Genomic DNA, 27,652 nt, shown 5'->3' on the forward strand with positions numbered 1-27,652 from the left:
CCTCTGTTATAAGTGAGAGGTAAGAAAACCATATTAAATTGCATAAATTAAATGTAATCAGCAAAATTCAGATTATGGGAAACTCCATAGGACCAACAATGTGCTTCCTTCAACAAACTGCACAAGAAGAAAATGGAGGAGGAATTTATAAAAGAAATGTAAATGAAACAACCAGTCACAATGTGTGGACTTGATTGGATCCTGGTTCAAACAAACAAGGGGGAAAAAAAATGAGACAAGTAGAAAATCAAACACTGGTTATTTGATGCTATTAATGAAATATATTAGATATTTTAGGTGTGATAATAGTATTGCGGTTATGCTTTTTAAAAGTCTTTTGTAAAAATATCATATGTAATATTTATAGATTTCAGATGCCTGATATTCTCTTCAAAACAATATAAGAGTAGGTACATGGATAGTGATATAGAATCAACAAGATTGGTCATGAGTTAATAATTATTGGAACTGGGCATTGAGTTCATGGGGCTTCATTACATACAATTTTTTTATGTGTTTGTAACTTTCCTCAATAAAAATTTTTAAGGATACAATTTGGTTTTCAAGAATAGGATTTTATTTTATATACTGTATTTTAGACGGCCTTAGTTAAGGTTTCTTGACCTGGGTGTAATGTATTTCAGAGAATCATGAAGATTATTAAATCAGATCTAGGCAAAGTTGGAGCATAGTGATCCAGAAAAAAACAAGGACTGAGTTGAACACAAGATACCACTTGAAATATGACAGGAGATAGATCCTTTAAGTTGTTATCAATTAAATGTTTTTAAAAATCAAACTTTAACATAAAGGATAACAAGAAAATAATTGGGGGCGGAGGTAAGGAACATGTTAAATGATCAAAGCGGTAGGTAAGAAAAATGACTCTACTCTTGTTTCTAAAATACATTGAGGAGATTTGATGTCAAAGAAAAGGTCATGCAGGTGTAAGACAACCAAACTAGAACAAGGGATATTTGCCCATGAGGAAAGAAAAGAATGTGTGGCACTAAAGTGGTATTGACTGAGATTGAAATCTAGGGGGTAGGGTCATTCAAATCTTTACAACCTACTTTCTGCCATCTTTAGTCCTTTTTCTTTCCCCCAACAAATCCAAAGTGACTTAGAGCTTGTGCAAAGGCCCCGAGACTAAGAGGGAAGAATAAGAGGCAATGTGAAGTGGATTAAATATGATCTTCTCTCTCTCATTGAATCCTGGATTTAAGAAATAATACAAATTTGTCATCCAGCGCCTATTTGTGTAAATTGGGATCCAGAACGCTCAGGACTTGGCAGGACAAATTGTTTAGTTATGTTGCAGGGCAATGACTAGAAAATGCTGAGTCGCGGGGACCTCTACTCATTTTCTTTTCTAGATCTCATCCTCAGCAATTCCCAAAGCGGGTACATACACAAACACACACGTTTTTTTAAGGAGTATGGCTATGTCAAGGGAGCAGACGGGAGCACTCCGAAGGAAAACCCCAAGTGAGTGCCAATCCTAACAAGAAGTCAGCATGGCTGGAGCACAAGTGCAGAGTAACATTGGTACGCACGGGAGACACAGCAACCCGTCAAATCAGAAGCCACGGAAAGGATTCAAAGACCGTGCACAGAACCTGCGTATGTCAGACCCCAGGGGGGCTGTCTGAAAAAGCTGGAGGCTGGAGATGCTCCAGCTGAGCTCTGAGGACCTTCAGTTCCAACGCCACCCACCCCCCGGGGCCGCCCAAAATTGGGAAGGGCGGACATTCGTTCCACTGAGATGAACGGAACGTTAAGGCCGTCCCTCCCAAAACTCAGCTAACTTGCCGTTAACCGAGGTTAGAGAGTCCCCTCCTCTACCCGTAGGCCTGAAGGCGCCGCAGAGACAGTTCCGGGTTACGCGCCAGAGCAAGGAGAGGTTCGAACATTTCCGAATCCACGCCTCAAATCCCGGGCTTCCTCCCGCCAGTGGAGGAAGGCAAGAGAAAATGGCCACCAATCAGAATGTAGACATGGAAGACATTCATGGTCAGAACCAATAGAAGAACTGGAGGGCGGGGCCGAGGATGCAGGTTCGCTCTTCTAGTTTAAACCGCGGCGGCCGGGCGTTAACTGCAGCGTCGAGGTTGGGTGTGCCGTGCGCCTGCGCGAGCTGCTGGACGCTAACGGAACCCTGCGGAGCTTCGCTAGGCCGGCAGCGGGAGTCGGTGCGGCGAGCGGACCTCGGCGGGGCCGGTAAGCGGGTAGAGACTGGAATAGGGGGCACACGGGCCCACGGGGGCAGATCGCCCGCCGTACGGAGAGGTCGAGGTCTGAATAGCACGGAATGGGAGTACCCTCACTGGTGCGCCGTCTCACGTCCGACATACCTTCCAAACCCGGGTTTACTGCTTCCCAAGGTTGGTGTAAGCTGTGTCGTGCTGTGCCCTTGGCGTGCCTGAGCCCCTTGAAGTCACAGTGGGCTCCCGTGGCGCGCCCGACGTCCACTGCCAGCCCGATAGCTGCCCTGGCTGGCACCTCCGTAGCCCAGAGGGCTGCAGGGGAAGGGGGTGGTGTCGCCGCGGGAGCCGGGTTCCCCGGAGGCCGCCAGCATCCGAGGCGACGACCGCGCCCCAGGCCAGGTGGGCACCAGGTGGCCTTTGTTGTTGTGCAGCGACCAGTCTTCCCAGCCGGTAGTTGCGCCCTTTGTGAACTTCTGGGTGTAACCGTGCGAGCAGCTCTCTCGCTAATGAGTTAGGATAGAGTGGAAAAACGAACCCTGTAGCCCTACCCCAGATGAAAACAAACCTTTTTTCTGATTGTAAAGTTATACCGTCCCGTTGATTTTAGAAATAAATCTAAGAAGAACGAACGTATAAAGGAAAAAAGGAAGAAAATTCTAGATATTCCACTGGGCCACAGATAACCATCAAAAAAACCCACTTCATATTTGGGTTCCCTTCAGATATATGCGTTTTGAGTATATATACCTAATTATACTCATAAAATATATTTGGTTTTATGTAATTGTTTTAAATATGATAAAGCATAGTCATTTAAAAAGCAGATTATGCCTTAGTAATATTTTAGGAGCATGTGACTGTCAAATAAATTTAATGGATGCATGGTACTTCTTACAATGGCACTACTGTACAATATATTATTTAACCAGTCCCCTCACGATGGACACTTGTTTTTCCAGTTCTTTCATCATAAAATAGCATGGTGGTGGTTACATGTATGTATACATGTTTGCATTCTTGTTCAATTTATCTCCTTAGAATAATTCTTGGAAGTGGATTATGGCTTAGACATTGTGGTGCAGTTTAAATTGTGACTCATAATGCCAAGCTGCCCTCTAGAAAAATTGATATCCCCCCATCTACACACACACAGTGTGTAGGGTGCTTATTTCTCCACACTCTGACTGACACTGGGTATGAGAAAATCTTACCAATCTGAAAAGGCATCTTAATGTCTTTATTTCCGTTATTAATGAGAGTAAACATTTTCTGTGTGTATTAGTCATTATTTCTTTGGGAAATTTTCTGTCTTTCCTTTATTCTGGTCCCCTATTCTGGTGCATTTACCTTTTACTAGCTTTCTAAGAGGAATTTGAATTAGTGACTTTGAACCTGTTGCACATATTTTCCCCAGTTGTCCCTTGGATTATGGTTGACTTTTGCTGGGTGTTTTGTTCTCTCTTGTTTTGCTCCAATGTTGTGGTTCTTTAAGCTGCTTGCTTTGTTCCAAAGTTGTGGTTCTTTCAGCTACTTGCTTACTTCTCCCCAGAGGTAGAGAAATTTGTTGTAACTCTACAGTAGCCTCCCTGTAATGGTTAGAATCTAACTAGTATCCCAGTTTAAAATCCTCCCCTTTCACCCTTGAAATCCTTGCACTTGGAACTACTAAACCTGGGATACCAAGTTGCTTAGGATTTTTGAAGAGAAGGCACTACTGGGTATTTTGGTCAATATTATCAGTATCTACAAAATATAAGCTGCTCTAGCTTCTATGTGACAGGTTCCTCCTAAGTAAAGGGAAAGGATTATCAGGTCTTTATTAAAAAGAAAGAATTTACAGTTACCTATGAGCTTTACTACAGTTTATGTTTTACTATTTGCAAACACCCTTCTTCATACATTGAAGAAAAAGGAGTGTGCCATAATTTAAATGCAAACAAAATAACATGTTAATCACTGTATAGTATAGTAAATATGACATTAAAAAAAAATCTCTTTGGGCTTTAGTATTGGAGATCCTCCTAGCCCAGAGTCCTATTCCATTTCTGTCCCTGCTTTATTCTGTTTTATCTTTTTAGTAGGTAGTTTTGTATTGCATGAACATTGAAATAAATGGTGTAATACCTCTCACAAAGCACCATTTTATTTGTATACATACCATATATGTGTATGTTACATATAATACATATTATGTGTTGTATGTTCATATATAATGTATATAATCTCATTTAATTCCATTTTTCCAATGAAGAAAATAAGATCTAAGGCCTACTTCTGACTCCATACCGTGAGTCAGAAACTGAAATTTATGATAAATATTACCTCAGATAACGTAAGTAATTTTACAAAGTTAATTTTAGGATGCATCATTGCTTCATCTGTGATGATTGTCCTGAGTGTATCTATGATAACTACCAAAAAAATAATGTCACTAGGGGCGCCTGGGTGGCGCAGTCGGTTAAGCGTCCGACTTCGGCTCAGGTCACGATCTCACGGTCCGTGAGTTCGAGCCCCGCGTCGGGCTCTGGGCTGATGGCTCAGAGCCTGAAGCCTGCTTCTGATTCTGTGTCTCCCTCTCTCTCTGCCCCTCCCCCATTCATGCTCTGTCTCTCTCTGTCTCAAAAATAAATAAACATTAAAAAAAAAAAAAAATTTGGAGCCTGTTTCAGATTGTGTCTCCCTTTCTCTCTGACCCTCCCCCACTCATGCTCTGTCTCTGTCTCAAAAATAAACGTTAAAAAAAAATTTTTTTTTTAAATGTCACTAAATGCTTATTCTTCTAGATTTGATAGTATAGTTTAATTAACCTTGAAAGAATTTTAAGATCTAAGACCCTAATCCTCTAACTCCTTTGCTTCTAAGGAATCTTCCAAGCATGGCGTTTTAGTGTTTTTTGTCCCATGTATCGTTTCTTTAAAGTTGAATTTTTAAAATAGTGATTTCTTAAACTCTTCTTTTCCAGGTTTTTCTCGAAAACTAATGGCAGTGGAGGTACATTGAAATAAGGTAGGAAATTGAAAAAAATAAAATGCTTTGGTTTGTCCTTCCATGTTTAAGTGAGGATATTCTACTATACTCAATGATTACATTAAAAACAAAAGGATCCTGACATCAAAATTAAAGAGGAAGGCTATCTATATATCTCTATCTCTATCTAGATAGATAGATAGATAGATTTTTTTTAGCAGGGGTGGGTCAGAGAGGGAGAGGGAGAATCCAAAGCAGGCTCCATGCTGTCAGCGCAGAGTGGAGATGTGGGGCTCAAACTGCTGAACCATGAGGTCATGACTTGAGCTAAAACCCAGAGTTGGAGGCTTAAGTGACTGAGTCACCCAGGCGCCCCAAGAATGTTTGCAACTTATGTAAAAGGTGGTGAAGAAGATGATGACTATGCAACTGAGACCATTTGTGGCTCACACAGCACTAGACTGATAAGCTTTCTAAGAGATGCTGTGCTTTATTGAGTTAGGCCATTTTCAGGTAGTATTGTGCCTGGTATAAACCAATGTATCAAATATTTAACGGACTAAATTTCTTACTTTTAATTTCTCTTTTAAAAAATAAGACACTCAGGCAAAGCTCTTTATGAGAATTCAGAGGAGTAGTGAATATTTCATTTGATTTTTTCTTTTAATTTTTTTAATATTTGTTTATTTTTGAGAGAGAGAGAGACAGAGAGCATGAGTGGGGGAAGGGCAGAGAGAGAGAGGGAGATACAGAATCCGAAGCTGCCTCCAGGCTCTGAGCTGTCAGCACATAGCCTGATGCAGGGCTCAAATTCACAAGAGTACAAGATCATGACCTGAGTCAAAGTTGGATGCTTAACCAACTGAGCCACCCAGGCGCTCCATTCATTTGCTTTTTTTTTAATTTTTTTTTTTTTTTTTAACGTTTATTCATTTTTGAGACAGAGACAGAGCATGAATGGGGGAAGGTCAGAGAGAGAGGGAGACACAGAATCTGAAACAGGCTCCAGGCTCTGAGCTGTCAGCACAGAGCCCGACGCGGGGCTCGAACTCATGGACCACGAGATCATGACCTGAGCCAAAGTCGGGTGCTTAACCGACTGAGCCACCCAGGCGCCCCCATTTGCTTTTTAAAAAGACAAAAATAACAGGGGTGCCTGGGTAGCTCAGTCAGTTGCACATCCTACTCTTGATTTTGGCTCAGGTATGATCCCAGGGTCGTAAGATCAAGCCTCGCTTTGGGCCCAGTGCTGAGCGTGGAGCCTGCTTAAGATTCTCTCTCCTCTCTCTCTCTCTCAAAATTAAATAAACAGCATAACAAGTTAGACACTTGTAGGATCAGGCTTTAATGAATTTGAGGCACAGGTTTCCACATGTATGTAAACCCCATTTCACAATTGCTTTTTGCTTCTTCCATCTCTTAATCCTTTTGGACAGGAATGAGAATGTTTGAATTCTCTTACTCAAGTAGGAGCTTCCTTCACAGGGCTTAATGTTCTTTTGGTTTGGGGTTTTTTGGGGGGGGGGGCGGGTTTCTTGTTTTATTTTTTCAAAGAGCTGATAATCTGAATTTTTAGGACTTCTTGTAGTACGTATTTTCTTGTATTTCTTTCTCTCCACCTACCACTAGCTGCTTGTTGCCTCCTAGATTCTCTTATGGTTAACTGATGCTTTTAATTTCTGTATCAACACAGACTCTCTTTGTTGGTTTCTCCAAAAGAGTATTTTCTTCCTCCATTATATCATGACAGTCCCTTTTGGCTTTTGTTTCTTCCTCAAGGAATGAATGTGGGTGCTCGATACGTCCCCTACGTACAAAATGCTGGATCCGGGATTCTAATCCTTGGCATTTAGGACGATCCATTAGTGGTTTATATGTGCGCATTTTCACTCCTTCTACAAAGGCACTGGTCTGCTTTATGACAGAGGGCTTAACATTTCTCCATTCTATCATTCCATCCATCTCTGGTCCTATAATACATACAGTCATATGTTACATGGATACTTTACCACAGTAGAATCACCTCCAAACTTTACATAAATCTGCTCGCATAACCCCACATAACTTTGGTTCTGGTAAATAATCGTCTCTTAGGATTTCCCCTGTCATACCTGTCCCACAGGGTACTGCAACACAGTCCAGTCCTTGTAGCATGCTATACAACATGTGAGTTTTCACAGCATGATTAGCCCATAGTTGTTGTAGGTGGGTAACATTGAACTCCTGAACCTCTCGGTCATAAATCCACTTGATATTTTCAAACTTACAGTCATACAAGACTAGAGGAAATTCTATAGCCATACTAGAGGGAAAAAGAGACAAGAAACAGTATGAAAATACACAGTAGCCATCCAACAGTTTTTCAAATACAAGTGGTGGGGGGAGGTAGTTGGATTAAAAGGAGGGGAAAATCTTTGTCAGTACTGAGTAACAGATAAGAAAGCAAAAAACACCATCCCTAACCTTGAACAACTTTATATTTGAAAGACAAAAACAAAAACACAACACAACAAACCATGAATCAACTGGTTAGGCCTCAACCATAATGCTATAACATTATTTTTTACATTTTTTCCCGACTTGTTGATTTTGCAGTATCGTAGCCAGTGAGGTTTATCCAAGGTGTGGTTATTGCTAATTGAAAACATTTTTATGAACTTGTTAATTTTGCATAGTATGAAGTAAAAAACTAGATTTCACTGCTTTAGAAATGAATTGTTAGTCTGTCTGGCCTCGGCCTAGTCTCAAAAGTCTAACTATTCTTCCTACCTTTCTTGCCATTTCAACACTGAAAATAAGGAAAAATTCAAAAGTACAGTAGTATGACTGCCCAATAATATAAAGTAAGGAAGATTTATATGAATAGTTTGAATGCTCACTTTTAAACTTCACCAGAACCTAATAATAATACCCTTAAAATAAATTCAGGGGAAAAAACATTTAGGAATGAATGTTATTTGATTTAAGGGGACTGGTCCAAATACCTATTCCTTACTAATGGGATAGAACAACAAGAGAAGAAAAAGATAGCCCTCCTGCATATTCATGACATTCTCCAAGTTAGATTCAAAGCTTCAAGAAGACAAAATAAGTGACCTAGTTAATTAGACAGTTGTTGGGAGAAGATATGTTAACCTTTAATTATTTAAAATATTTAATATATTTAAAAATATTCTAACAGCAACAATTGTCTTTTGTTTTTAACGTACCTGTACTGAGGTTTCTGGGGATTTTTCTCTATGTTCAGCAGCTCATCAATAATCTCTGGCTTCTCCATTCCTTGGCCAATCAGAAAAAGGATAGCCATCATACAGCGGACTTGATGATAAAGGAATGCCTGGCCAATCACTTCAAACTGACATAACTGGAAAGGTTCTTGCCATCTCTCCTTATCCAGGCTCTGGCCCACTAGCTGTACTTGAGCAGACAGAATAGTCCTCTGAAAATTGATCACTCCGTTGGCTACATCCATTTTACATAAGTTCCTAAAATCATGTGTGCCAACATACTTCTGAGCTGCATCGTTCATGGCCACAATGTCTAAATCAGCACGAGGGAAAAAATAGCGGTAAGTCCGCTCAAGACAGCTGAACCTAGCACTGAAGCTAGGTTCCACAGGGGCCCAGGCCAGTACACGGATGTCTGGAGGGAGTACCCGATTGAGAATGTGGGTATAGCGGATCTCTTTAGCAGCATCACTGACTTCATCTTTTAAATTACAATCCTCTGAAGCCCTGTCCTTTGGAAAGTGAGAACGAAGGTCAAGAGAAATCACCTATGGAATTAAAGGAAGATGGTTGTTTTAAAGACACAATCTGAATCCTTAGTAAGTGCACCTAGAATACATGGGGATCACTTGCCTTAAGAACCAGTATAGTGGCCCTTACCTGTCCAAAGGCACTGACTCCTTTGTCTGTTCGCCCACAGCGGTGATAGTTGGATGTCTGTCTGCTTTCTACTAGTCGAGTCTTGGTTAGAGCCTCAAACAGTTTCTCTTCAATTGTATTGTTTGTGTTTTCCTGACTGGCAAAGCCTTGGTATCCCCAGCCCAAATAGGCTATCTTTAGAGCTACATGTCTTCGACCATGAGCACTGAAATCAAATGCACGCTTAGCTTTTCCAGCTCCTAGAGAATTTTCTCTCACGGTTGAGTCTTTGTTGTTGGCCTGTTCGTTTTTAAGTCTCTGTACCTCCTGCTCCAGTTCCTGTACTCTTTTTAGGAGTTTGACAGTTTGGGTTCTGTCTATGTCACTTTCAGCCATGATAAAAGACAACCAACCCCAGGAATAAAGAAATCGTATAGGTCCACTCTACCTGAAAAAAGAGTAAAAGGATACAACAGTTTCAATGCGGATTACTTTGGTGATGTCCATATCATTCCATCATCTGCAAATAGTACCTAAGATTTAATTTAATGCCTAAAGGATATATTTTGCTTCTGCCCAGGGAGACAAGCATTAGATTAATTGTTCTGGGTTGATCATCCATAGATAACTGTTCTTTTCTATCCTGTCTGGCCAGTTCACAGGGGAAAAGGAAAGGAGCATCAAGAAATGGCATTGTTAAAGTTTAGTCAGAATTTAGGGAAAATATTTGTAGATCCCATTTCTCTCTGCTTCATTAGCTGTGATGATTTTTTTGATGATGATCATGTTTTTGATATTTTTTCCTTAAAACATTTCCTTTTGACTTCTCATTACACTTGTCTACTCTTTCTAATCTTAAAATCTGTTCATATGGAACATATATGTCTACTCAGTTTCCACTGCTTTCCAGTATTTCATATAAAACGAGTGGCTTGTATATTTTGTCCTCTAACACTCAGTTCTGTCTTAAAGGTGGTACGGCAGAAGCTAGCCTGACTGACGAAACTTGTCAATGATTGTACTTCATATTGCAAGGAGAGCCTGAAGTCAAGGGTTTCCCACTCTTAAGTGGTTTTGATGGCAGAGAGAAGGTAATTAAGCATCGTGATCTTTTTTTAAGTTGAATTTCTGTTCTATACCTCTAGCTATTGAAGAGTCAATCTGGAAAATGTAATTAACATGTTGAAATTCCTGACATATTTCAAAATCCTAGCGTTGAATATACTACATCCTTAAAATTGGGACAGTGCTAGACAGTCCATGACTGGTGGTCACTTTATATGGCTTGTCACCAAATGTGTTCTAAGGCTATGTTATCTGGGTACCTCATTTAGTTTCTGGCCTTTGAGAGTTTCTGTATCTATGATATGTTAAAAGTTTAAATACAAAAAAAATGAAACTATAACAAATACTAGAAGAAAACTTTTCTTTTATAGTCTTGGAATGTGAAAGGCGTTTCTATGTAAGATACTATAGAAGCCCAGAAAATATATACATCTGTTTTAACTTAAGGATCAATAAGAGAAAGTCCAACAACCAGAGAGATAAATGGGAAAGGAAAAGCATTTCATACAAAAAGAGAAAAACAGCTGATAAAAGTGTATGAAAAGTTGTTCAGTTCTACTCAATGTAAATACCATTTACAGGAGAACTATTTTTCATCCAGCTGACTGCAGAGGAGGTTTGACAGTACACCACTTTGGAGAGGGAATGGAGAAGCAAGCTCTGGAAGATGCTGTCAGTACAGCCTCTTCACAGGGCAGTTGACAACATCCATCACATTGAGCACACACATATCTTTTGACCCACCTACTCCATTTCTAGAAATTTTACATACACGTGGGCTTGCACAAGTATGTAAAAACTTGAAAGATACTTGGAACATTCATTTTTAACAAGACTGTAACCTAAATTAAATCAGGGGCTGAAACGAATAAATTAGGGCACATCCATATGTCAGAATTCTGTACAACTTTAAACAAAATGAAGTCCATGTGTGCTGATCTCGCTGGATCACCAAGACCATCTTTAAGATTCAGGGGAGTTGCGGGATGCCTGGGTAGCTCAGCTGGTTAAGCGTCTGACTTTGGCTCAGGTCATGATCTCATGATTCTTGGGTTCAAGCCCCGCATCAGGCTCTGTGCTGACAGCTCAGAGCCTGGAGCCTGCTTTGGATTCTGTGTCCTCCCTCTCTCTTTGCACCTCCCCCCTCATGCTCTGTCTCATTCTGTCTCAAAAATAAATAAATGTTAAAAAAAAAAAAAAAGAGAGATTCAGAAGAGTTGTATAATATGCTCCTTTATGGTATAAAAATGTACATATGAATATGGAAGATTACTAGAGAAAGTGTAAGAAACTACCTTTTGCAAGTGAGACTTGGTGGGGGAAGTGGGGAATCCTTATTTAAAATGACCATGTGCAGTACAGCATAGGAAATCTAGTCATTATTGTATATATAGTATTGTAATAACATGTCATGGTGACAGATAGTAGCTATACTTGTAGTGAGCTTACTATAACCTATAAACTTGTCAAATGTACAACTGAAGCTAATGAATATTGTATGCCAACTATATTTTAATTAAAAAAAATTCCCATGTGCATGTACTAGTTTTTGAATTTAATTTAAAAAGAAAAATTGTAGGGCATAAAAGTCCTTATTAAAAAGAAAGAAAGAAAGAAAAATTGTAGGGATACAGGAAATAGTGTGGGCAGTAGCTACCTATCCTAGATCCATTCCAAAAACTAGCATTGGGCATTTGGCTGGTTGATTGGGGTTTAAAAGTTCAGTGACAGGGTACTGAGATGAACAGATTTAGCTTGGCAACTAATGACACATTAAAATCACTTAAGCATACGAGTGTTTATGTGCATATCACTGCTTTGTGATGGTTTTGGATTAAATCACTCTCATCGGTAAAAGCAAGGACTGAAGCCAGACTGCCTGAGTTAGACTTCCAACTCCATCACTTACAAGCCGTGTAACCTTGGACTAGTTCTTTATGCCTCATGTTATTCATCTGTGGAAAACCGGTAATAAGAGTACCAGTTAGCTCACAGGATTCCATGAATTAGTAAATGTTAAGCACATAGAACAATGCTAGCTACACAAAGTGCTCCTCAGTGTAAGTTGCATAATATATGTTAAGCATTATGTCTCAAGCTCTTTTTCTGCCTCACCTGTACTGTCCTAGGAGCTACTACAGGTAGCAGAACTACCAGGCATTAGAAAGTGGGAGCAAACAAGAGAGTGGAAATGAAAGCAGCTGGTAGATTTTCTGGAGCTGAGTTAATGCCCCTCCAAACCGCTACCATGCTACCCTGTTCTAAAATCTGTATTTTATTACAGAACTATTACATTTATGATTGCCTTAGCCATTCTTTCTCCATTTGACTACAATAAAATAACACACAAGAAGGGAATGAACAGTTAATGAGCTGGGAATTATCAGAAAACTGATCAGTATTTTTTCTTCCAGAAGGTCCTACAGTGGAGGGGAAGCAATGGAGGAACTCATGGGACCCAGTGGACAAAAATGGGCCAATATGGATCCAGAAGAAAGAATGTTGGCAGCCACTACAGCTTTTACCCATATCTGTGCGAGGCAGGGTGAGGGAGATGTCAGGAGAGATGCCCAGTCTATGCAATATGATCCCTACAGTAAAGCTTCAATAATTCCAGGAAAGCAGCCTCTCCCTGTGCAACTGCAGTACCCACACGTAGAAAGTAATGCCACTTCAGAAACAGTCTCAGAGGCCTCTCAAAGACTCCGAAAGCCAGTGATGAAGAGAAAGGTGTTGCGGAAGAAGCCAGGAGGGGAAGTCTTAGTGACAGATGAGTCAATTATCAGTGAATCGGAGTCTGGTACAGAAAGCGATATGGATCTCTGGGACTTAAGACAAAAGCTGATGAGTCTGCAGTTCCAGGAAGACAGGGAATCTCCAGCTGACATTTCACAAAAATTTAATTTACCACATGAATACCGAGGAATTTCTCAAGATGAGCTCATTTGCTATCTACGAAGAGAAGGAATGGCCCCTCCAGCTTATGAACAAGACCTGATTGTTGCCAGTCGACCAAAGTCCTTTATTCTCCCAAGGCTGGACCAGTTGAGCCGAAACCGGGGCAAGGTAGACCGCGTAGCCCGATACTTTGAGTACAAACGAGACTGGGACTCAATAAGGTTACCTGGTGAAGATCATAGAAAGGAATTACGCTGGGGTGTCCGAGAGCAGATGCTTTCTCGAACAGAACCCCAGTCCAAGCCTCAGCACATATATGTTCCAAACAATTACCTAGTGCCAACTGAGAAGAAAAGATCTGCCCTTCGCTGGGGTGTTCGTTGTGACCTCGCAAATGGTGTCATGCCCAGGAAGCTTCCCTTCCCTCTTTTTCCTTCTTAAGTGTTTTTTTAACCTCTTTTATGGGATTGTTTGGGGGTAACCTGGTTCTTTCTCTCTTTCCTTTTATTTAAGTAGAAACAACTAACTTAAAAGCCCATGGAACATTATAAAGACTTCACCTACCATTGGTCTTTCCTAAGTCTATATCTCATTGGTATTAAATACTACTTCACTTCCAAATGACCACTCTCAAATCCGGTAATTGCAAGACAAATGCCAGAGAAAGGAAAACAGACCTGGTCTTTCACTTTGTCAGATAGCACTATTTGTTTTCTATACTGTTTTTAACCTTTGGCCAATGTGTGAGTTGCTGTCTTTAAAGTTGCTGGGTGTTAAGCTTACTCATTAAAGAATTTTGGGATTTTGTGAACTTGATCTTTTTTTTACTTACTACTACTTCCTAAGTAAGATGATCTCAAAACTGGGTTATGATTCTCCTTCCAATCATTACTTCCCATCATACTCTCACCACTTAAATAATGAGCACCAGAGGAAAGGAACAAAAAACTGTCATTTACGCACACAGTCCTTAAAGGAAGGAAGGAAAGTATCAACACAGATAATCCTCCATCACTAAAGGAACATAGTAAATCCAGAAAACTTAAGTGATCTTTTTAAAACTAATGTTTATTTTTGAGAGTGTGTGCAAGCACGTGCGCATGAGTGGGGGAGGGGCAGAGAGAGAAAGAGGGAGACACAGAATCTGAAGCACGTTCCAGGCTCTGAACTGTCAGCACAGAGCCCGGCGTGGGGCTTGAACTCACAAACTGTAAGATCATGACTTGAGCTAAAGTCGGACCCTTAACTGACTGAGCCACCCAAGAGCCCCAAGTGATTTTCAATAGATGCTCAGTAACAGTACTACATGACATACAGAATTCTAACCCAAGTTTAATTCCAGAATTACTTCAAAAATACATTGCCCTCCAATTGTCACTTCTAGAATACCATGCTTTTTATAATTTGCCACTGAGATTTTCTTGGAAATTATGCTTGTTGCTTGAAGGCTATTCCCACTATTAAACAGAACTTCATTACGAATACTATCTGTAACTAGATGCAGACACAAATATCCAAGTGAATCTAGCCTATTTGGGTACAGACCAAAATGCTAATTCTGTTCACCTTAAATTGGTTCTATTCTTGATGCCTCTAATCCAACGAGGAACATCTAGAATCTGGAGATTGTCATTTGTAGCATTTGAAGCCATCAGAGGGACAGCAGAAACAGTTTGCTTGTTCAAGGGAAAACAGCTGTGCAACATAAAAATGAACAACTTTGACCATTACTATCTGCTAAAATATACTTGCTCCATAATGTTTGGGCCACATTCATCCAGTTCCACTGGAAGGCATTTATCAGGGAAAGAAATAATCAGTGACTCAAAGATAGATGTGGGATATGCTCACTGTAAAGTAAAAATTGCAAACTATCCAACAGTGAAATGATTAGGAATATTGTCCACTGAAAATAATGGGAAGCTATGGACAAAGTGCAAATTAAGTGAAACCAGTTGTAAACTATACAGTATGATCACAGTCATCTACACATACAAAGCACAAGGAAAAATCAAAACCTTACTGGGTAATGAGATTAAAGGTAGTTTTTATACCTCTTTAAAAACCTTGAAAGCCACATGGCATTTTTATATGCAAATTACACCAATGACTTCTCTTTATATTATCTCAACGCCCACTATCAACACATAGTTTTTAGTTACCTAGTTTAACCCTTTAACCAGAGAACTAGTCCAAAGGGCTTAAGCAGGTAGTAAGATTTGTGGCAAAAAGACTTGGGTCCAAGACTCCTGACAATGTGCATTGCTTCCTCCAGCACACCACAGCACACCCAACGCCTGGAAGGGGGCTGCCACATTACCGCAACGAGGGAATCCTGTGTGCGCCGACCATCGACTGTAAATATAATCAGCTATCGCTAGAGTTTCAATACGTTTTTTGAAGTTGAAAAGATTCAAATCTCAAAATACTAGTAACCAATAGGGTAGTAGAAAGCGTTCTCCGTGATAAACTTTATTTTAAACCAACGAGGGAAGGAGGAATAGCCGAAGGATCAGGAGACACGCACTATGATCACTAACAGTGAAAAGCAATCGCGTGGAAAGCAATCTCCTGAACAATTTTTTAAAAAGTCGCCACGCCTCCCTCCCTACAGACTATTGGAATCCTGACCTCTATTAGTATTAAGTTTTGTGACCAAACAATTCTGAGGCAGCAGAGACTTAACTCCACAGTGCAAGGGCCCTCTAAGTAAACCGAATTACAAGAAGTTCCTACTGCTGCGACTTTCTGCCAGGAGCATCAAGAAGTACCATATACAAAAACAGGGTCCTAAGCGAGATCCCATATTCACCCACCAGCGCTTTCAAGAACAAGGTATGTAAAAGGGGGAGTGGAAAAGAGAAACATCCAGCTGTCTATACATTTAGCGTTTCTCTTAGGAGAACCCAGAAGATAATTCATCCCCAAATCCCCTTACCTACCTTCCGGTTGTCGACCACGCAGCTTTTCGCGAGACAGGAAGCTGTCACTTTGCGTCTTCTGCGCGCGCGCCCAGGGTCTCATGGGAGATGTAGTCCACCCTTGTGGGAAATGTAGTTCCAAGAGAGACGCCAAAATCTGCCTTATATTTTCTAGTCTGACCACCATTTCCCCTCCGACAAAGCAGAATCTGGGACCTATGCTAACACAAGAATAAAATATAGGATAAATCTAGTCCTATAAAATAACGGAAAAGCAGTTTTTCAAGTCTCTGCTATCTGTATACGAAAACTAACATTAAAGAACCTGGTCCGACTTTATATCTACTTAAATGAGTAAAAAGTTACCATTGTAAGACAAAAACATTTGCTATTATAATCCACATGTAAAGGCTGAAAAGGAATTTGATAACCTCAAAACAAACGATTGAGGTGCCCGAGAGTGACCGAACAGAGCTGGGGAGTCGTGCTTCAGCACCACGGAGAGATCATAACTAGGTTTTTGGTTTGTGAGTTTCTGCAGAGACGCTGATCCAAATCTAAAGATTCCAGTTAGAAAACTGATAATGCAGATGCGGATGAGAGGTGAAGGTTTTACCGCAAGGAAAACAGTTTTCTCAGGATTGTTTTAGCAAAGGGCACATATCAGGATTAAAATTAAAACAAGCCGGTATGTGGAAACATCACAGGTATTTGAACAGGGGCAGAAGTTTAGAAATTGGGTAACTTCACTCCCCCTTCTCATCTTTCGCATTTGAATTAATTTGTCAAATGAAACTCATTCATTCTGACCCTTTACTATCCTATGCAATTCTCTGGCCTTTCTGACATCTTTTAATGCAGAAGCGGATATTTGGGAGGAAACGTGGGCACGAGTGCTTGAAACCGGGAGTGGGTGAGCTGAATTGTCTGTAGTGAGTGGTGCTTAAAGAAGGTAGAACTCGCGAATCAGTGCGAAAATTGGGGAGGCTTAGAGTCTCAAGCTTTTGTTGGGTTAGCAGAAGTTAGGGGAACACGAATGTTCACGACAATAGCGCCCCGTCGCCCGTTTCTAACACCTGGGACGGATAGGGTTGCTGGTGGAATAGAAACCTGCCCCAGGATCACACTTCTCTGGCTCCTGCGGCCACAACTCCCCCTGCCCCCACCCGCACCTCCCTGGAGCTCGTGCGCCTGCGCGCCGCGCGGCGGATGCTCGCGGGCGCGTAAGCCCGCCCCCAGGGGAAGCCCATTGGCCGCTGGCTGGGGCCGGGCACTGCCTCGTGCCACGGGAGGGCGCACGTGCTGGGGGCGGGAGCTGCGATCTCGGCTATGGCGTCGTTACTTTGGGGAGGCGACGCCGGGGCGGCGGAGAGCGAGCGGCTGAACAGTCATGTAACCGCCGCTGAGGCGGGGAGGGGAAGTGGGCGGGAGCCAGTACCTCACTCTGAGAGGGAAATCTGCTGGGGGGGATGTGGCGGGGGCGGGGGGGTGAGGGGAAGCCTCGGTAGCGTGTGGCGTGGGGTGTCAAATGGTGGAGGGGTGATGTGGTAAGGATTTGGGGGAGGGCCAGAGGAAGGAGACCCCGAGAGACGCAAGACCTTTGGTTTGAAGGGCAGAACGAAGACCCCTAGAAGTCCTGGGAGAGAAAGCAGCTGATAGTCCCAACTAGACCTCGGAGTTTTTTGTTCTCCCAATTTGACCATTTGGCCTCGGCTAGCTTCCATCTTACCGACCACCGCGTTTTGCTATCTACCATTCCTTGCTGGTTCTGTGACACCGCCCTTTCCCCCCCCCCCCCCAAGGACTGCCACATTTAGATTAGAGGACTATAAAGAGGAACTTAAGGTACAGGGGCAGCAGAAAGTCTCCTTCATTTTAGCATAATTCATACAGGTGACCTGTTCCTGAAAAGAATCCATTAATACCTGAAACTGCAAAGGAAACAATATTCGGGTGGTCTCTCCCAGCTAGTGGGGAGCACTGGGCTGCTTGGTGGCTTGCTTCCTAATATTGATTGCAATTTGTGTCTTTCAATAGTTTTCAAACCTCATCCACCCCCGGAAGAACCTTCGGGGTATCAGGAGTACTACAGTCCCAAACGTAGGTGAGTGCTGTTAGATAAAGCAGATTGGTCTCAATTAATTAAAAAGCATTGCTTTCCTCAGGCTCCTGGCAACTGAAATACCGTAGACTTCCATTAATTTAGTACTCAGCGTCCTCCACTACCTTCCCTGTCTTTTTACCCACTCCTCCACTGGATGACCCTTCATGTCAGTGCACACTGTGGAGTTGGTGAGAGATATTGGGATCATACAAACATTTCTGTTTGGTATTTATTGTTTCTTTTCCATCCTTTTAGATGGTTCTAATAACACGGAAGAAGATGATGAAGACGATGTAGGTAGGAGTAAATTCATTTGCACGTAACCTAGCATTCTGTATCAATTAATTATGACTTTCACAATGTGAGTGAATAATATAATCTTAAGTGAAAAAGGACTTTTTCTCTATTTTCTTTATAAATCGTGAATTTCAGAAGAAATACTAAATTAGGAGTAGGCCGTATTTCTTTAGGGGGAGTTGAAATGCAATATGCGGGAATGAGTCAAGAATTTTCAGCTGGCAAGGCAAAATTAGGTCTGGTGGTGATGGATGTAGGCTTGCTTAAGGCCAGAGGTTGGTGTAACAGCAGAGCATAAGAAACTGGATCTTCATGTAAAAAGGAACTCTCAGTGTTGTCATTCTTTCTAGAACCTTCTTTTAGAAGCAAGATAAGAGTAGGAGCAGTTGCTTGATATACAACCACTGAATGGGAAGGAGCAATTTATTAGGTGTCATTTAGGAAGCTGGATTTACTCATGCAATATTTCCTTTTTTATTTTTGCTTTTCTAGTGGATTTGGCAGCCAATTCACTCTTAAACAAATTAATCCGGCAGTCATTAGTAGAATCCAGTCACCGAGTTGAAGTCTTACAGAAGGACCCCAGCTCTCCACTCTACTCAGTGAAAACATTTGAAGAGCTGCGGCTGTAAGTATTTTTATTCATTTTGTGTGGGAAAATGCCAGAAAGAGTGGTACAGAACAAAATAATCTGCTAATAATAAAACTCTCAGAATACCCTTCTTGTTCTAATATTCAGTATTAAAATGAGATGTGTACATTTTGCGTGCAAGTAAAGTATAGCTGAAAAAGGAGCACTACAATACCTGAGTTGTGCAGCAAATTGAGAACATTTTGATGGTAAAATATTTTAACCTTGACATGCTAAGGGAGATAACTAAGCTCAACACAGCCATATTACTATTTGCCATACCATGATACAGATATAGGGACGTTGATGACCCAAATATTCTCTCTCACCTCCTTTAGATAAGTTATAAGCTGTTACCTTCCTAATTCTATTTTGTTGTAGATGGCATTAAAATGAATAAGTTTCCCAAATGGGTTTGCATTTGCTAGGGATCTGTTAACTCTCATTAAGGAAGTGTGTTTTAATCAGAAGAGTTACTGATAGGGACCCGTTTAAGGGGGGAAAAATCCAAAATCCCAATGCTCAGACATTTTCTAAATGGAAGGAGAAGCCTACCTATGATTAACAGCTGGCTGCCAATAACCTGCCAATTAACCGCATGCAAAATGTGCCTGTTATTGAAGGTGGACATGTTCCAACCTATTTCTTTTTATCTTCTTTCTAACATCTATCATGAGACCTCAGGAAAGATGCATTTAAAAATGCTAGCTCTGGGGTGCCTGTGCGGCTCAGTTGGTTAAGCGTCTGACTTCAGCTCAGGTCATGATCTCATGGCTCGTGAGTTCCAGCCCCGTGTCAGGCTCTGTGCTGGCAACTGAGAGCCTGGAGCCTGCTTTGGACTCTGTGTTTCCCTCTCTTTCTGCCCCTCCTCTGCTCACAGTGTCTGTCTCTCTCTCTCTCTCTCTCTCTCTCTCTCTCAAAAATAAATAAACATTAAAAAATTTCTTTAAATGCTAGCTCAGAAGGATGAGATAATATTGTGTCTTCCACTCCTAGACAGAATTGATGTAAGGATCACCTCGACATAATTTTGTCTTCTCTGAAAATTGCTGTTAAAGCATCAAAGTTTGTCATTCATTAAAAAGAATTAAACAGAGGGGTGCCTGGGTGGCTCAGTTGGTTAAGTGTTGGATTCTTGATCTCAGCTCAGGTCTTGATCTCAGGGTTGTGTGTTTAAGCTCCATGTTGGGCTCCATGCTGGATGTGGAGCCTACTTAACAAAAAACAAAAAAAAAAAAAAAAAAAAAAAAAAAAAAAAAAAAGGAAAGAAAAGAATTAAACAGTAAATCTCAGTTTTCTGCTTGTGTGGAAAATAAAGCTCTCCTGGCAAGTTAATACACTTTTATCAGACAGGTTTTTCCTTTTTTGCTGGGTTCAACTGAAAGTTCATTGTTAGGCTCTTATTACTGTCCTCAGCCTGGGCTTGTAGCGTAGCTTATTATTTTAATGGTAAAACTGTACAATCATGATTGTATATGTTTGGAATTTGAGGTATAAATTGTATATTTCTAAATATTACTTTTGAATCTCAGTTGCAAAGTGGCTTAATTTAAAAATGCACCTTTGGGCAATGAGAAAGAATGAAATATGGCCTTTTGTAGCAACGTGGATGGAACTGGAGAGTGTGATGCTAAGTGAAATAAGCCATACAGAGAAAGACAGATACTATATGGTTTCACTCATGTGGATCCTGAGAAACTTAACAGAAACCCATGGGGGAGGGGAAGAAAAAAAAAAAAAAAGAGGTTAGAGTGGGAGAGAACCAAAGCATAAGAGACTGTTAAAAACTGAGAACAATCTGAGGGTTGATGGGGGGTGGGAGGGAGGGCAGGGTGGGTGATGGGTATTGAGGAGGGCACCTTTTGGGATGAGCACTGGGTGTTGTATGGAAACCAATTTGACAATAAATTTCATATATTAAAAAAAATAAAAATAAAAATGCACCTTTGGAGTTTGTATTTTGGAGGCTGCTGACCAATCATAGGCTTTGTTTGCTTTTTTTTTTTTCTTTTGACAGGAAGGAAGAGTTATTAAAAGGGATCTATGCAATGGGATTTAATAGACCATCCAAAATCCAAGAGATGGCTCTCCCTATGATGCTGGCACACCCGTGAGTTTCCAGGGCAGTGCTATCCCAACTTCATTATTTTTAGTCTCCTGTATGCAGTTTATACCCAGGCATCTCCTCTTTTCTCCAGACCTCAGAACCTCATAGCCCAGAGCCAATCTGGAACAGGAAAAACAGCTGCTTTTGTGTTGGCAATGCTAAGCAGAGTTAATACCTTGGAATTGTTCCCACAGGTAAGAAAAGGCTGAGGGAGAGATGGGAATGCTTGAAGATGCCAATGATATTGTAGTAACGGGTCATATTACTTCAATGATGTGCTGGCATTTAGAATAGACATTCTTTCATAAAATCACAGAGCATTGGGCAGCAGTAGGGGACAGTGATTGGGAACACTGCCTTTATAGTTTGGTTCCAATCCCAGCCTCTCTGCTTACTAGTAGAATGTCTTAGGTGAGTTAGTAGATCTTTCCATGTTTGTTTCCCTGTCTGTAAAGATAACATCTATAAAGGCGTGGATCATTCCTGACTCTGAGCACAGTGTAGAAACCGCTCATTAAGCATTGAATGCATGCATGAATGTATGAATTCATGAATGAACGAATGCCTCATAGGATTGTCGTGCAGATTAAGTAATGTACCTCTTTAGCGCTGTGCTAGGCCTAAAGTGAGCATTCACTGGTGATGACTGTAGGACTAGAGGATCACCTGGTCCACCTCCCCCTTTAGCAGAGGAGGAAACTGGGGCTTGGGGAGGGAAGTGTCTCACATAAGGTCACAGATGTGAAGAGTGACTGAGCAGGGGCAGGAATGGATCTTGCCATGTGCTCAGTCTGGCTTCCACTCATGGAAAGTGGTATTCTCTCCCTGTTTCTCTAACCTGTACTCATCAACTCGTTTGACAAGCTGAGTACCTGAGTACTGAGTGCACTCTATGCCTTGGGGAAAACAAGGCTTCTTTTGGTAAGTTTACAGTTTGATCAGCAGGATAAGCTGTGGAGATGGATGACTAATGCCCAGCATTTGAAACTTTGTGCTTTTTTAGAAAAGTTCACTGAAATAAATATTCAGGGAGGGTTTGATATGATGAATAAAAACTCTTCAGGAAAGACTGTGCATGAACACACATTGAGAAATGTGTGTGGAAACAATTTTTAGCACTGTAGCTATGTTTTCCTCTTCTCTGTATCGCAGATTCTTAACTGATCTTAACAAATGCATTAAACATCACCAGTTTCTTGCATCGGCTTCTTCATTCATCAACCAGATAGAGAGGGGTGGAAGTAGCAGGAAAATTTTAGGGAATATTTTGCCAGCATTGTATACGGTGGATCAAGCAGGGGGTGTTCTGGAAGTAGGCAAACTTAATAGCAGGCAAGAAGTTATGAGGGTCATGCTCAAGCTGTGATTTATCTTGCATTATCTTTCTTCTGGATTCCCAGCCTCCCTACACCTCACTGTCCCCCACAAAAAAAGCATAACCTGTGGCTCTCTATAACTCTTTAGAGAGGAATATGTAAAAGGTGTTTCTCCACCTTCAGCCCCTTCTCTCCCCCACCCATATTCAGCGTTCACCTCAGATCTGTCAGCTGCTAAATTGTGTTCAATTGAAGATATTTTAGTCAACCAAAATCTCCGGTTTTGCACGTGTGCCTCTTCCTGAACAGACTTTAATTGTATGTCAGATTTGCACGATGGCTTGCATGAGCCTTTCAACTTACCCTTTCTCTCTCACAGTGCCTCTGTCTAGCTCCTACTTACGAACTGGCTCTGCAGACTGGTCGTGTGGTCGAACGGATGGGAAAATTCTGTGTGGATGTTCAAGTGATGTACGCCATTCGAGGGAATCACAGTATGTACCAGAAAGCCGGTCCTGGCTGACCTTTTAAATCCTCACTCCGGCAAGCATGTTACATCCCTTCCCGGCTTTTTTGTCTGTAAAGCGGGGGCTATGACAGCACCTGTACCGAAGGGTTGTTACTAGAATGAAATGAAGCGGTGCAGATGACGCTCCGTGTGCACGCCTGGAGCATAAGAAGGACCCAGTAAATGTTAGCTACTTCATTTCCACATCCTGCAAGATGGTGCTTACATATATTTCTTTTTTGAGGCTCAGGCATTTTGTGCAGACAGCTTGTGGTGTTTAACTTTTTCATTAAAGTATTTCATGTGCATAGCAGAAAAAGATCTTTAAAACACAGGTCAGAAGGTAGAAGTGAAAGTTTCTCTTTCTTGTCCTCCAAAGGCCTATTTCCAAGGATAACTAGTTTTGTTCACCGACCTCTGTTGTTTGCTTTCTTTTTCAGTTTATTAACATATGGATGTACATGTATGTATTTGTTTTTGTAGAGTGTGAAAATGGGAGCACTATTTTCTTAGTGTCTACGAACTTAATATGGGGACACCGTCTGGGGACAGTTTGTAGGGTTTCCACCACTGTGCCAGTGCTATTGCTGCAGGGTGGCTTCTTAACCAGACCGTGGGCAGAATCAAATAGTCAAGACTGTTATTACTAAATCCTAGGAAATGAGGAATCTGTCCTAAAGCTCTGCAAAATCAAAATCTGAGAAGGCCCTCAGGGTTTGCATTTGCAAAATCATCACCAAATGTACTTTGACTGAAGAGTCCTGTGTCGCATCACCCTGATGTGTGGATTCTTAGGGTCATTTGCGTCGCACCTGAAGGAGTCCTTCGATCCCTTTCTCCCTAGTTCCCAGAGGAACCGATGTCACCAAACAGATTATAATCGGCACTCCTGGGACTGTCCTAGATTGGTGTTTCAAGCGAAAATTAATTGATCTGACTAAGATCCGTGTATTTGTCCTGGATGAAGCAGACGTGATGATTGACACACAAGGATTCTCAGACCAAAGCATTCGTATTCAGAGGTAAGTTTCACATCCATCCTTGTTCTTCCTGAATCTTCCGTCTGGAGGGGGAGTTTGATTTGTCTGCTGCTCCTAATTGCCTTCACTACTTAATTCCTTACTTCTTTTGCCTTTGAAACAAATTTGGGGTTCCATATTTTCACCAGTTCAGCGGGCCTTTAGACTGCTGGCATTTGCTGGTTTCTTCAGTTTGTAATCTTGCCTGACTGCTCTTCTTTTCTCCACTGGCCTACATGTGGAACCCATGTGGTGAGTTGGCACCAAATTGTGTTCCTAAGTTCTCTATTAGAGCAAAAGTCCAAAGAGAATTTGTTAAAACTTGATAAGGCTGTGGTGAGGATAACCGCTGGGGGGGGGGGGGGGTGGGGGGGGGGTGGGTAGAGAACACAGTAATCTGGAATTGGGAACCACGTGGTCTAGTCCTGACTTTGCCTCTCATTTGTCGAGTAAATCCTGTTGTTTTCCTAGGCCTTTCTCTCAGGATCACCCAAGGGCCCTAAAATCACAGATCACCAGGCCTAACCTGCGAAATTCACCGGTTCAGAATTTCTGGGAGTGGGCTTTAGGAATCTATATCACTTGTTTTTAAAGAAAGCATTTATGCGCTCAGTATTAAACTCAAATGGTACTGAAAGACCCGTCATGAAAAACAGTGACCTCCTGCCCTATCCTGTAGAGAATACACCTGGGTTCTGGTATTAACCTTCATATATTTAAATAACATGCTCACGTGCCTTTTTCTTAATGTGTCATCATCTGCTGACTACCTTGTAGAGGAGGTGGGAATTCTGCTCTTTTGTACCACCACCCTCCCCCATCCTCCTGTCCCCTCTCTGTGGTTAGTTACATCGTAAGAGTTGGTTACGTTAATAGTGATATCATTAGGACATACAGATAACTGTTCGCTGTTGCACAGGGTATTACTATAATTATGTATTTTCTTGTACAACTGCTACCCCCAGAATTTAATAACTGTCTGTTTTCCTTCCTTTGGTTAGTATCACTGTGTGGGGATCTTTAAGTTTTCTCTGCCTATTTCATCATATGTGTCATATGAAAATGCTGTCTCCAGAAAGGCAAATACACTTAAAAAGTCCATCAATGTCTTTTTTTCCCTGAAACTCTCCCGAGCACACTCTCTACGGTTTCAGTCTGGACTTCGTTGTATAGCTGTCTCTCTAGGTCTTCCTGGCCCTCATTTACAGTTTGGAATCTCCTGTTTTCTGGGTCCCTTTTCTTGGTTTACTGTCAATTTACTCAGTACGCTGGAGTATATTCTCTAATGGCTTCCTAAAAAACAATGTCAGGAAGTTTACTTTCCATCTCCCACATGTCTGAAAATATCTTTATTGTACCTGTAAATCTGGTCTTTTGATTGATAGTTTGCTTGGATGTGGAGTCCAAGTTGAAAAGAATTCTCCCTATAAATTCAGAGTCAATGTTGAAAACAAAAATTTTTTAAATACTATAATTCCCTCAGTTCCAGTGTTGTTGCTGACATTTAAAGTTGTTCTGATAGCCAAACTTTTGTACGTGATCTGTTTTTTCTCTGTAGAAGCTTTTAGAATCTTCTTTCTCCATAGTATTCTGAAACTTGACAGTGATATGTGTTTGGGTTCTTTTTCCCTCATTCATTGTTCTAGACACATAGTACACTCACCCTGTTCATTTTTAAAACTTGTGCCTGCCAGATCTGGGAAAATTTCTTAGGTTATTTTTTTCCCTGCAGTGACTAACTTTCTAGAGAGCAGGACACAGCCATGCCAGACCAAAAAAAAAAAAAAAAAAAAAAAGTATATATATGTATACATATATATATGTGTGTGTGTATATATATATATATGAACATAATGTAGAAGAAATAGTCATACATGTGTGTTAACATAAAAATGTGATAAATGGTATATTTCTTTAAAATTGTATATTCTATATTTTCTGTTACATAAATCCTACAATTTAAGCAAAACAACAGTAGAACTAGTTAAGTGGCTATTGGTCGTAATTATCAATAGAACTAATTAAATGAATAGTATGTATGAGAAAGATATAACAGTAGTTTATGTCATTTTTGACATCATAATTTAATTTTTTTTAATTCTTTATTGCATGCTTAAATGTTGTCAGCTGTGCTGTTGTTATGTTCTTAAGATACTTAAATAGAAGACTTTTTACAAGGAGAATGTCAACACAATAGGACTAATTAAACAGCTGTTACCTGTGTTTAAGGACAAAATCAGCAATGACCTATTTCTTTTTGTCTCCTAGTGCAGTAGGCTGTTTCTACTCCTTCTCTTTCCTCCTCCAGTAATACTTCTCTGAACTGCCTGCAGCCTTCTTTCCTTGTATGTAGTGGTAAAACTGAATACAGTCAAATGTAAAATTCATTTTGACTTGAAGCTCTGCTCTTATCGAGCTTACACCAATTCTTGGTATTAGTCCAGTGTGATGTCCTCTTAACAAAAGTGTTTAAGGGGGGCGCCTGGGTGGCTTAGTCGGTTAAGCATCCGACTTCAACTCAGGTCATAATCTCATGATCCATGAGTTCAACCCCTGCGTCGGGCTCTGTGCTGACAGCTCAGAGCCTGGAGCCTGCTTCTGATTCTGTATCTCCCTCTCTCTCGCCCCTCCCCTGCTTGTGCTCTCTCTCTCAAAAATAAATAGAAACATTAATAATAAAGTGTTTAAACATGAACTATTTAAGAGTTTACTGTCTAGCAACAGTAGTTTTTTTAAACACGCAAGAATTCATGTCTAGCTTTCTAGAAACATCCACATCTATGTCTGCAGGCTTGTTTTGTAGACAAGCTATTTGTCATTCAGATCCTTCACATCTATAAAATCCACCACTTAGGTTACCCGGGTCTAAAATGTCCATCGTTTTTAAACACTCTGAAGTCCATTATTTAGCATTGTAATTCTCAGGGAAATGGTTGTGAAGCACCGAGGGGATTTAAGTCTGTGAAATCCAAGATGGATTCCGAGTAAGTTACAGTTTTTAGCAAAGGAACAAGAAAGTCTTGTTCAACTAATTCCCTTTTCTGCTGACAGTCTTGAGTTCTGAAGAAGTCTTACTTCCTTTAAAATGAGTATTTTTTTTCTTTTTTTTTTTGCTTCAGGGCATCACACAGCATATCATTTCTGTTTTACCGTAATTCTTTTTTCCATTCCTATATTCAGCACATTTTCAAGTTGGAGAAAGATGTTCTTTTTGTCTCACACTTGGAAGATACGATTTTATGACTGACTAACATTTTAACTCTTTTTCATGGCCAGCAGCAATGATAGGCATCTTATAGGCATATGTCCAAGGTGACTCTCTTCTTCCATTAACATACAGTAAAAAATGTACTAGATGCTTCTGCAGTTTTTAAGGAAACTAAAAAGTCACCAAAAACCTTGGTAATGGAAGCTCAGCATCACAGTTTAGCAAATTATATGCCTTTTATAAGTGTGGTCTACGAAGTATGCAGGATATTTAGCTAGCAAGATCTTTTTGTTTTCTTTGATAAGTTTATAGACTGAGTGGAATCTGTCAGAATTTATATTTGCATTGTCTGCAGCATATGCAGACAGTTGAACAAAAGCTAGTTTGTATTTGGATAGGATATCAACAGTCTTCAGTTTTAGATTTTCCGTGACTTATTAAAACTTTATAGAAGTCAAGGAGATGTTTTGAACTCCCATTTTTCAAGTCAAAGTATCTAAGAGATAGGAGGAATATATTTCTTGTTGCTATGATTTGA

The 27,652-nt window shown here is 40.8% G+C and overlaps 4 protein-coding genes across 13 annotated transcripts in view; 2 read left to right on the forward strand and 2 right to left on the reverse strand.

Annotated features, from left to right (window-relative positions):
* Positions 1–2,590, reverse strand: part of LOC122199380 (prostate and testis expressed protein 13-like) — a 43,107-nt gene extending 40,517 nt beyond the window's left edge. The window contains exon 1 of the mRNA XM_042904390.1: positions 2,355–2,590. The gene's annotated coding sequence lies outside the window, so the exon portion shown is untranslated. The remainder of the gene's footprint in view (positions 1–2,354) is intronic.
* Positions 1–13,814, forward strand: HYLS1 (HYLS1 centriolar and ciliogenesis associated). Of its 8 annotated transcripts, none has more exons than XM_042904386.1 (4): positions 1–19; positions 5,170–5,213; positions 10,013–10,131; positions 12,520–13,814. In XM_042904386.1, the coding sequence occupies exons 3-4, from the start codon at positions 10,118–10,120 to the stop codon at positions 13,442–13,444; spliced, it is 939 nt and encodes a 312-aa protein (XP_042760320.1). In that variant the 5' UTR covers positions 1–19; positions 5,170–5,213; positions 10,013–10,117; the 3' UTR covers positions 13,445–13,814. The 8 variants fall into 8 exon arrangements, with proteins under 8 accessions (XP_042760320.1, XP_042760316.1, XP_042760317.1 ...); XM_042904382.1 differs by lacking the exon at positions 1–19 and adding an exon at positions 2,098–2,220; XM_042904383.1 differs by lacking the exon at positions 1–19 and adding an exon at positions 2,227–2,390.
* Positions 6,700–16,005, reverse strand: PUS3 (pseudouridine synthase 3). 2 transcript variants are annotated; one of them, XM_042904379.1, is made up of 5 exons: positions 15,946–16,005; positions 9,062–9,488; positions 8,384–8,949; positions 7,286–7,476; positions 6,700–7,144 (listed from the first exon to the last, which is right to left on the reverse strand). In XM_042904379.1, exons 2-5 carry the CDS (start codon positions 9,434–9,436, stop codon positions 6,834–6,836), a joined length of 1,443 nt encoding a protein of 480 aa, XP_042760313.1. In that variant the 5' UTR covers positions 9,437–9,488; positions 15,946–16,005; the 3' UTR covers positions 6,700–6,833. The 2 variants fall into 2 exon arrangements, with proteins under 2 accessions (XP_042760313.1, XP_042760314.1); XM_042904380.1 differs by lacking the exon at positions 15,946–16,005 and adding an exon at positions 14,570–14,689.
* Positions 15,739–27,652, forward strand: part of DDX25 (DEAD-box helicase 25) — a 20,580-nt gene continuing 8,666 nt past the window's right edge. Inside the window, exons 1-8 of one of the 2 annotated variants that reach the window (XM_042904378.1) lie at positions 15,739–15,838; positions 17,962–18,028; positions 18,284–18,325; positions 18,818–18,953; positions 20,974–21,066; positions 21,155–21,257; positions 22,759–22,873; positions 23,732–23,909. In XM_042904378.1, the coding sequence (XP_042760312.1) occupies positions 21,005–21,066; positions 21,155–21,257; positions 22,759–22,873; positions 23,732–23,909 (458 nt within the window). In that variant the 5' untranslated portion in view covers positions 15,739–15,838; positions 17,962–18,028; positions 18,284–18,325; positions 18,818–18,953; positions 20,974–21,004. Of the gene's footprint in view, positions 15,839–17,207; positions 17,317–17,961; positions 18,029–18,283; positions 18,326–18,817; positions 18,954–20,973; positions 21,067–21,154; positions 21,258–22,758; positions 22,874–23,731; positions 23,910–27,652 lie in introns of those variants that run through there. The other variant, XM_042904377.1, reaches the window with a different exon arrangement.

This window comes from Panthera leo, chromosome D1 (genome assembly GCF_018350215.1).
Source record: "Panthera leo isolate Ple1 chromosome D1, P.leo_Ple1_pat1.1, whole genome shotgun sequence".
Taxonomy (NCBI): Eukaryota; Metazoa; Chordata; class Mammalia; order Carnivora; family Felidae; genus Panthera; species Panthera leo.